This window comes from Panthera leo, chromosome F2 (assembly GCF_018350215.1).
Source record: "Panthera leo isolate Ple1 chromosome F2, P.leo_Ple1_pat1.1, whole genome shotgun sequence".
Lineage (NCBI taxonomy): Eukaryota > Metazoa > Chordata > Mammalia > Carnivora > Felidae > Panthera > Panthera leo.
The window spans coordinates 30,231,824-30,241,590 of record NC_056695.1 but is presented as its reverse complement, the minus strand read 5'-3'; the positions used below and the strand labels follow the sequence as shown (position 1 = coordinate 30,241,590).

The 9,767-nt window shown below is 40.4% G+C and overlaps 1 protein-coding gene across 3 annotated transcripts in view; it reads left to right on the top strand.

Annotated features, from left to right (window-relative positions):
* The first annotated feature begins 81 nt into the window (after positions 1-81).
* The window catches only part of IMPA1 (inositol monophosphatase 1), a 32,564-nt gene continuing 22,878 nt past the window's right edge, over positions 82-9,767 (top strand). Inside the window, exons 1-5 of one of the 3 annotated variants that reach the window (XM_042923311.1) lie at positions 82-162; positions 3,823-3,885; positions 4,262-4,395; positions 6,381-6,485; positions 8,255-8,300. In XM_042923311.1, the coding sequence (XP_042779245.1) occupies positions 3,823-3,885; positions 4,262-4,395; positions 6,381-6,485; positions 8,255-8,300 (348 nt within the window). In that variant the 5' untranslated portion in view covers positions 82-162. Of the gene's footprint in view, positions 163-3,769; positions 3,886-4,261; positions 4,396-6,380; positions 6,486-8,254; positions 8,301-9,767 lie in introns of all 3 variants that reach the window. The other 2 variants (XM_042923310.1, XM_042923312.1) reach the window with 2 other exon arrangements.

Below are 9,767 nucleotides of genomic sequence, written 5' to 3'. Positions count from 1 at the left end.
CGTCGCAATCAGGGCGGATCTGTCCCAGACGGAGTCACGCCTATGTGGGCGGGGCCGCAGGGGTGGGACTTCCTGTCCGGAACATTTTTCACTCACAGGAAGAACACAGCCACGGATCCTGCCGGTAGTGTAGTGATAGAGTCTGACCTCTTCCAACTTAAGGTACGTCCTGCCTTCCTTCTACCCCATACCGGCTCTCAGGCGGTCTTGGCCGGAGCTTCGAGCCTGGGTGCTGCGGGGCGGCTCTCCGCGGGCGGGAGTGGGTGGGCGCGGTCAGTCGTGCAGGGGTTGGCGCCCAGGGACAGAGGCCGCAGCTGGGGCCGCTGTATCCCTGCAGTGTTGTCCTTAATCCCCGCCGCGGAGTGACCCCACAGCGTGTAGCGATTTCGCTCGCGGGCTCTCTCTGCACCTTTGCGGCGGCTTATGTCGAGTAAGTTCTTTTAAATTTTACTGATTCCAAGGCAGCTCAGAGACCTCGCATATTCCCAGGGTCATGCAGTCCCAGTGTAACCCCCTGATCCTGTCCTGTGCAGTCGTGCTGCTGGGAACTGGTGACAGGAAGGTGGCTGTGTTCCCACTGTCAGGAAGGCTGCGACCAGCACAGAAACAGTTGAAAATGTTTCAGGTGTTTGTCTTTAGGAAAATGAAAGTGAATAAAATACTTCTCTCTTTGGTCGAGAAGTCTGCTCAAAGTGGTTAGGCATATAAGGCACTTAACACAAATAATCAAAACCTATGGAAGATATTCCTGAGTACCCTAAGTGTGATGGACCAAGTTTTATGGGCTCTTCCAGGCCAAGGCATCTTCCCAGCTTCTCCCTGCATGTTCCTTCCTAAGGAATGTCATTGAGATTCAGGACTCGGTTGTTGCCTACTCAGGTGACTTCTATAGTATTTATGTCTGCAGGCCACACCTTTTCTATGAGTTCAGGATCCATACGTTCAACTGCCTAGTGATGTCTCCTTTTGGTTTCATAAAGTCTCCCCCCCTCTACTAATTAAACTTTTGATCTCCCTACCTCCTACCCAAATTCCCAAATTGACTCTTTTCTGTTATTCTCTGTTTCAAAAGATGTCGCTATTATCCATTCAGTTGTTAAAGTGGAAAATCTGGGTATCATTGAACTCTTCCTCTTCTTCCTAACCTATATCCAAATTATTGCTAAATGTCCCCAACTTTACCTCTCAAAGCAAATATCTCTTGATTATTTCAACTTCTCTCTATGTATCTCTCCCTCCATTCTCCCAAGTTCAAGCCAACCGTCAGGTCTTCTCTGGACTACTGCATTCTAATTCTAAATCTCCAATCCAGTCTGCCTAGCATCCACTCTCCACTCTAACCTCCACCCTCCAATCTGTTATCATCAGTAGCCAAGGTGAAATGATTCTTCAGGGCTCTCAAATCAAATGTTATCTCTAAGGCTCTGATTGGGATGGTCCCTACTATCACCCCAGTCTCATTTCTTCTGCCTTTCTTTGAGCTCTGGGCTGTCACATTTAAGCCTTTTAGTTACTTTTCACTTACATCCCATAGTCTAGCCCAGTTAGTTAATACCTGTTCATTTGTCCTTTAGATCTTGGTTTAATCAGTCATCAGGGCAACCTTATCTGATACTGAAAGTCAGGTTAAAGCTGTCCTGTTGCATGCTTCTCATTGCATTTCTCCTCCTTAGCCTTTATTTTTTTTTTCTGGTGTTTTGTTTGTTTGTTTTTGGTTTTAATAACACCTAAGGGCACCTGGGTGGCTCAGGTCATGATCACCTGGTTCATGGGTTTGAGCCTCACATCGGGTTCTGTGCTGACATTGTGGAGCCTGCTTGGGATTCTCTCTGTCTTTCTCTCTCTGCCTCTCCCCTGCTCGTGCGCTCTTTCTCTCTCTCTCTCTTTAAATAAATAAATGGACTTAAAAAAATATATGTCTACCCGCTAGCGAGTAAGTATGAACTGGGCCTGTTTTTCCTCACCATGACACAGTATATAATAGGTATTCAGCAAGTAGCTATCAAATGATTAAATAATGAATTCTGAATAGAGAATCCGTAGAAGGAAGGGTAGCTTTTGAAATGGGCATTAAAGGATTGGTGGGAGTTATAGCCATGCTGTTAGAAGGTAGAGATATGAGTGGCTTGAGCAGTTTCTGACAAGGAAGCAGATGCATTGTGAGAACATCTAGATCTGTTAAGCCTGGAAGAGCGGAATAGGAGTAAGAATGGGGGAGAAAAAGTTTGAAAACAGTTCTTGAGACACTCTAAGCAGTTACTTGTGTAACTCAAAAAGTGGCTTCCCTTTTATACTAAAAAAAGTTCTTAGGAAGAAAAAGCGGCTACAAGCAGAAACTGCTCACTGCATATGCCCTTTGCCCTTTCTTCTCTTTCCTACACTGTGAATGCCATGGTAGGGAATTGTGAGTAGTCTTTCAGGTGAAACTCTGTGTCAGTTATTCTCAATTACAAACGTGATACAATTGGAGTTGCTTTATAAATGATGACACATTTTTCTGAGTCTGACCCTTTGAAAAGCTTCACTGTCCCAGCTACCGATTTTAGAGTGTGGTCAAGCCAGTGGTGAGTTATTTTGGTATTCTTTTCAGAAGTCAGTAGAAAACTAGACAGAAGACAAAAATATGTTGGCTTTTTCTGGGAAATAAATTTCTTCATTATTTTCTTAGTCCCAGAATTTTCTTTCCCTCAGATTTTGTAATAGAAAGATCAGAGGACTTTGAAATCAGAATTGAGTTCAACTTCTGTGTCATCTGTCCATATAACCTTGGACAAATTATCATCTCTGAGCTTAAAGTTCTTCATCTTTACAACCTCATTAAAAAACCTCATATGTAAAACCCCAAACTGCCTGACATTCATTAGTACATGTTCCTTCTGTGCCTTCCTTTCAAAGCTTCTCTAATTTCAGTATTCCCAGTGTTCTTTTTTCACTTTATTCTCCACTCAAGCATGCACCTATCTTTTAAAATACTTAACGTGCTTCTTTCTCCATCCCCCAAACCAATGTTGTTTTTTAATTTACTTTTTAAGTTTTATTTTTAGAGAGAGCTCGAGCAAGGGAGAGGAGTAAAGGGAAGGAGGAGGGGAGGGAGGGAGGGAGAGAAAGAGAGAGAGAGAGGGAGAGACAGAGAGGGAGAGAGAGAATCTTAAGCAGGCTCCACGCTCAGTGCAGAGCCTGACATGGGCCTCAATTGCATGATCCTAGTGTCAAGACCTGAGCTGAAATCAGGACACTCAACTGACTGAGTCCCCCAACCAGCTGAGCCACCCAGGTGCCCCTGATTGTTTTTTTTTTTTTAATTTTTAATGTTTTTTTTTTTTTTTTTTTTTGAGAGAGAGAGACACAGAGAGTGAGTGGGGAAAGGTCAGAAAGAGAGGGAGACATAGAATCCAAAGCAGGCTCCAGGCTCTGAGCCGTCAGCACAGAGCCCGATGTGGGGCTTGAACTCACAAACCATGAGATCAGACCTGAGTCCAAGTCGGACGCCTAACCAACTGAGCCATCCAGGTGCCCCCTGTTTTTTGTTTTTTTTTTTTTTTTTTTTTTTTGTGATGTTGTGGGCACTTTAGGAAACACTTTTATGGAGTATTTTTTTGTTATGTAAATGATTCTACAATGGAAGAAATTGAGGTTAAGAATATTTCTTAATGGACCTTGAGTGAATCTTGAGAAATACTGAACTCTAAGATACGGAAGAAGGCAAATCCAAAATGAAAGTATTTTGCTAACTGAGTTGTTTTTGTGAACTAACTATTCTGTAATTAAGACTTAGGGATTTTTAACTGCTTTGTCCTGACTCCTGTTACATCTGCTCAGAAGATGGCTGATCCTTGGCAGGAATGCATGGACTATGCAGTCACCCTAGCAAGACAGGCTGGAGAGGTATGAACGGAAATCTTGTCGGCCATTGTGTGTTGGATGTGGACAGCATGTGGTTGTTGTGTGAAATAAAACATGTATCTTGATCTGCATTTGTTTTCATTTTACTAAACATTTTAAACGGAGTCAATACTCTGATTTTATGTCACTAAGCTTTTTGGGATGACAATTGTGAATCTAAAATACGATGTATGATTTTATGACTTTCTACCTAGGTCCTAACCACTAAAGGTTTATTTTGTGTACATTGTGGTAAGACATTTTTAAGAACATCATTTAAGACTAGATTGAATGTTTTAAATCATTTCTATATTTCACCTTTTAGTTTCATTTAAAATGACATGCATTTTCTATTTGCTTATCAAAAAAATCTTTTCAGGTGGTTCGTGAAGCTATAAAAAATGAAATGAATGTCATGGTTAAAAGTTCTCCAGCTGATTTGGTAACAGCTACTGACCAAAAAATTGAAAAAATGCTTCTCTCTTCCATAAAGGAAAAGTATCCATCTCACAGGTATTTTTTATTTTAGTCTCACATGATAAATTAAAATGTAGTTAGAGTCTATGTGCTAGACAAAAATTTTGAATCTAGACACAGAAATTGACTTTAGTTGACTTAAGCTGCAAAGCAATTTATTTGGAGGGTGGTGGGTGGCTCAGAAACCCTGAGAATCAGGGCTTAGGCAGAAACCAGGAAGGAAGACAGAGCTGAGATGCCACAGGAGCCATTGCTTCACATGCCACCAGTAGCCTCATTGTTGACTCTCCTATAGCTTTGGATGTCTTTGCCTCATTATCTTAAGATTACAAATCCTGGGAAGGAACATCTTGCTGACCTCAGGTTGTTTGCCCAAACTCAAGCTGCCAGGAAGTAGCAAATGGGATATTTGGATTCCTACATAGTAGGAGTAGTGTTTGGATGCTGGGAAGCTAAGGTCACAAATGTCTGCCATAGGCACGATTTAGAAGTTGAGTTTTATTCTCTATATTGCAGGCTTTTTTACATTGTAGAGTGGTGGTAACTCTAACGATTTTGAGAGAAAAATACCAAAATCAGGGCTCTCTTACACACAGACATATTGTAGAAACATCATCATCACTTTAAAATTTTTTATTTTTGAGGAAGAGAGTGCGCAAGTGAGTGTGAGCAAGGGAGGGGCAGAGAGCAAGGGAGACACAGAATCCGAAGCAGGCTCCAGGCTCTGAGCTGTCAGCACAGAGCCCGACACAGGGCTCCAACTTGTGAACTGTGAGATCATGGCCCAAGCCAAAGTTGGACGCTTAACCAAATGAATCACCCAGACACCCCACCACTTTAAAGTTTTAACATTGTCATTCTCTTCTTGTTCATGCCATTGACTATTCCTGGTATTTTAGCCATTGAGAAGAAAAAATGTTTTAAGCTGTGGCTAAATATACTTCCTCTCAATAAAAAAGGTTTTACAGCTAAGTGAAAAGGGGATAAAAGAAAACCATAATTATAGGACAGTTTGGTATTGAATAAAGGAAATAAAATAATAAAGGGAAAAAAAAGCCAATGAACTCAGACACCATTTACAAAATTCACCTGGGATTTATTACATAGCATGCTTAAGGAAGGCATGCAGACATAGTAATTTTGGTGGGTAATTTGCTTTCTCATTGACTTATTTAATGATCTCTATGTTATCTATTGCTGCATTAATTACCGTAAAAACTTTGGGGCTCTAGACAAGCGTTTATTATCTGAGTTTGCTAGAGTCGGTAATATGGGAGTAGCTTGGCTGCATGCTTCTGGTCAGGGTCTCATAAAGTTAGAGTGAAACTGTCGGTCAGGGCTGCAGGCATTTCAAGACTCACCTAGGGCCAAAGGATAAGTTCCCTTATGTGATTGTTGGTGCCTTCAGTTCCTCATGGGTTGTCTACTAGCAGCTTTCCTTAGTTCCTTGCCATGTGGGCCTCTCCATAGCGCACCTTATAACATGGTGGCTGCCTCCCCTGCCCTGGAGCAAGAGAGGGAAGGTGAGAGAGGGAGAAAATAAATAAGACAGAAACCACAGTACCATTTGGTGAATGAGTCTTCAGAGTTGCATATTATAACTGCTGCTTTGTTCTGTTGGTTAGAAGGGAGTCACTCAATTCAAATTCACACTCAGGGCGAGGGGTGGTTAGGTTCTCCTCTTAGAAGAGCGTAAGAGAATTTGTGGATTTATTTTTAAAACCACATTTCCTTAATAAGTCCTCATCTGCGAGAAATGTGTGTGCGTACACATGTGTGTACCTTTGTTTTTCCTGGTATTCCATCTGAGAATTTTGAATTTTATTTTTCACATGACTTTGTTCCAGGAGAAATAAAGTTTTCTCATTTTACCGGTCTGAAGGAGGAAGGAACAACAATAGAAAAGTGGTACATGGACTTTTGTTATGTATTCTAGTAGTCTCTGAATCTAAGGAAATGTAAAAGTTTGAAAATTGTTGAAAACAGTATAAAGATTTTGAATTTTTCATTCTTGGTTTTAGTTTCATTGGTGAGGAATCTGTGGCAGCTGGGGAAAAAAGTGTCTTAACCGACAGCCCTACATGGATCATTGACCCTATTGATGGAACAACTAATTTTGTCCATAGGTATGTTTTTAAAATGTTAATACTGTAATTACTGTTTGTATACTAACTGAATGGACCTTTAGAATATTCTGTTCACAGACCTCGATGCTTTAGAGAATTGTATAATTTGTAGAGTGAAATGTATTATGCAGAATTTTCATCAGATATGGAAGAGGTGACAAAATATTCATGTCATGGACTTGTGCAGTGAAGTGCCCTGTTCACCATTCTTTTTCTCACTATTGGAGCCATCTAAAATGTAAGCAAGTAACATTGCTGTTTTGAGATTAAGGAGCTAGTGGGATCAGTATGGGGGGTGGGGGTCATATAAAATGTTGTCTATATAGAGTGGGTTCAATCCAGGAGAGAAAACTATTGAGCATGGGTTGCATGATCAACAGCCTTGGGTTTGAATCCAGATGCCTTTTTTTTAAGTTTATTTATTTTGAGAGAGTGTGTGCATGTATACGCATGAGCAGGGGGAGGGGCAGAGAGAGAGGAAGGAGAGAATCTCAAGCTGACAGCATGGAGCCCAATGCAGAGCTCCATCCCACAAACTGTGAGATCATGACCTGTGCTGAAATCAAGAGTTGGATGCTTAACCGACTAAGCCACCCAGGTGCCTCCATATGCTGTTTTATAGGCTTTGTGACCTTGGGCAAGCTATTTAATCTTCCTAAGTTTCAGTTGTTGTTGTTGTTGTTGTTTAATGTATAAAATGGGCATATTAATGGTACCTGCCTCATAGAACTGTTTGTTCTTGAGATTCAGTGAGTAGTACTTTGAACTTAGTGTAGTGCCTGGCACAAAGTAAGTCTGCATCTCTGTATAGTAGCACTGAAAGAGAGCCCGAGGGTATTGCCAATGACCGTTAAAATGGGTAGTCTAGTTTGGTGGACTTACATAGATGTTATATTTGAAGTTGCCATGTAGGTATACATATGTTTACTAATTCAGAATTGTTAAAGTCTGTAAAGCTAAGATTTTAAATCTGTATGTGGAGTGTTAACATGGAAAGATGTTGTGATATAACCTATAGAAGACTATAATACAGCGGGTATATGCTATGATCCCATTTTTGTTACAATGAAAACTCAAATATTTCTTAAACTTTTTATTTTCAATAGTTGAACACATTTTTTCATATTTTCTTCATCTTGATTCTGGAGTAGAAATTACAACCTATGTGTTCAAAACCCTCATGCAGCCACAGCAATAACTGTGGTTAACAGTTTACTTTTCAGATGTGAAGCTCCAAATTTGGTGTTAAAGACAAGAAACAGTTTATTCTGTACAATTTAATACCTATGTTTATAGGTCCTCTGTGGGAGAAATGACCAAAAAAGACTTTTTTTAACCGTGGTCAATTAAAATTTTTTTGAATTTGTTTTTATTTTTGGAAAAATTATTTTATATAGTTACTATGTTCATGACATATGACATTCCAGAGATCTAAAATGGCAGGCAGTGCAAGGTGTCCTTCCCACTTCTGACCCCAGTTTCTCAGGACCAGTTTCTGGAGGTGGCCACTGTTGCCACATTCTTGGGAATTCTTTCAGAGATGTTTCATGCCTATAGAAGCATCCTGTATGTATGTATGTGTATGTATGTATACACCTCTCCCCTCACTATTTACACAAAGATGACATACTACTCACACTGTTATGGGGGAGGAGGGATGAGACTATATGAAAAAGTATGTAGTCAATTATGTTATGAAAGAACATGTTTATTGAAAGTAATACTTATCTTGATAAATATGTATATGTGTGTGTGTGTTTTTTTTTAAGGTTTCCTTTTGTAGCTGTTTCAATTGGCTTTACTGTAAATAAAAAGGTATGCTGTTTAAATGTATGATTGGTAAAATGCCTTGCTCTCATTTTCTGAGAAAGAGTAAATGTGTCTTTGTAATAAATTTAGGTTTGTCTCTACATTCAATTTACATAGCTGCATTATTTCAAAATACACTACAGAACTCTTAAAGTTGGCATGATACCTTTTCCAGTAGGAATAAAAATTTAATGTCTTCTGAGAAGCAAGAATTGAAAAAAACCTCGCAAGTAACTGAAATGCAATTCAGTATTTAATCACCATGATCTATTGTGATAGAGTCAGATGTGAGAGGTGTTGTGATCTAAATGCTTAACAGAAGTGGTAGGATTGGAGCTAGGAATGCCTTACTAGGCGTCAGTGAAGGGAGACTTTGAAAGACCAGAAAGCGGCAGTGGCCAAAGCATGGTTGGAAAATGCCGAGTGTGTTCAGGAACTCAATTACTTGCTACATCTAAAACCCAGTAGAATATAATCTCTAGCTATTACGTTTCCTTGTTTGGCTATTTGGTCAAACAGTGATGTGTACTAACATCTTCTTCAAGGAGCTGGTGATAAATTTGACCAGCATGTATACAAGAGAGTCAAGAAATCTGTGAAAATAAAAACGCATCTTAGGCACAAGGTGTGTTAATTAGTGAGAACATCCAAAAGAAGCTAAAGGAGCCTTGAGCATATAATCAGCCCTGGGCTGTGTGCTGTCCCTGCCACTGAACTAGCTCACACTTCGTGCAAAAGTTAGATGTGTAAACAGATAAATATGTGCTGGGACTATGAAAAAAGGCTGTGAGAACATGAAGAGCGTATATCCAGTTATGCCTAGAGCGGTTTGGGGGGAGGCCTTCGTAACAGAAGGGGTCTTAGAAGTCAGTCATGTGAGTTTGGTCTTAGCAACTTAGGAGTTTGCCAGATAAGAAAAGGGGGAAAGCATTTGAATCGGAACAGCTTGGAGAAGAGCATGATGTGTGTGGGGAACAAGATGCTCATCGTGAGTGAAACTCTGAAAGTGGCAGGAGCAGAATTGATGAGGTGAGTTAGTTGTGATTTTGTTGTGAGGCACTGTGGCCTGTCTGTGCCAGAACATTTGGGTTTTGTTTTAAGGCAGTAGGAAACCAATAGAGGTTTTAAAGTACAGAGTGACAGGTAATTCCAGCAATGTAGAGATCATACCAGAGGGGTGCAAAGGGTGATTCTGAACTAAGATGGGGCAGTGAGGATGGCTGAGGAAATGCCAAAATCAAGAAGTACTTTCAAGATAAAATTTGCAGAGGGAGACACATGGGGAAGGAATGAGGTGTGGTCAGGTAATGAGTGATTTTTGACCTCGGGCTGAGGCTGCTGCAAGACTAACTCAAACCTGGCTTCCTACCTCTGATAATGGGGTTATAAGTGGCATAGGCCAAAGTTAAAAGTGGTGGTTGAATTTATAGACTGGAAAGAACGAACTTAGAAGAATATAGAGAGCTACAAGGG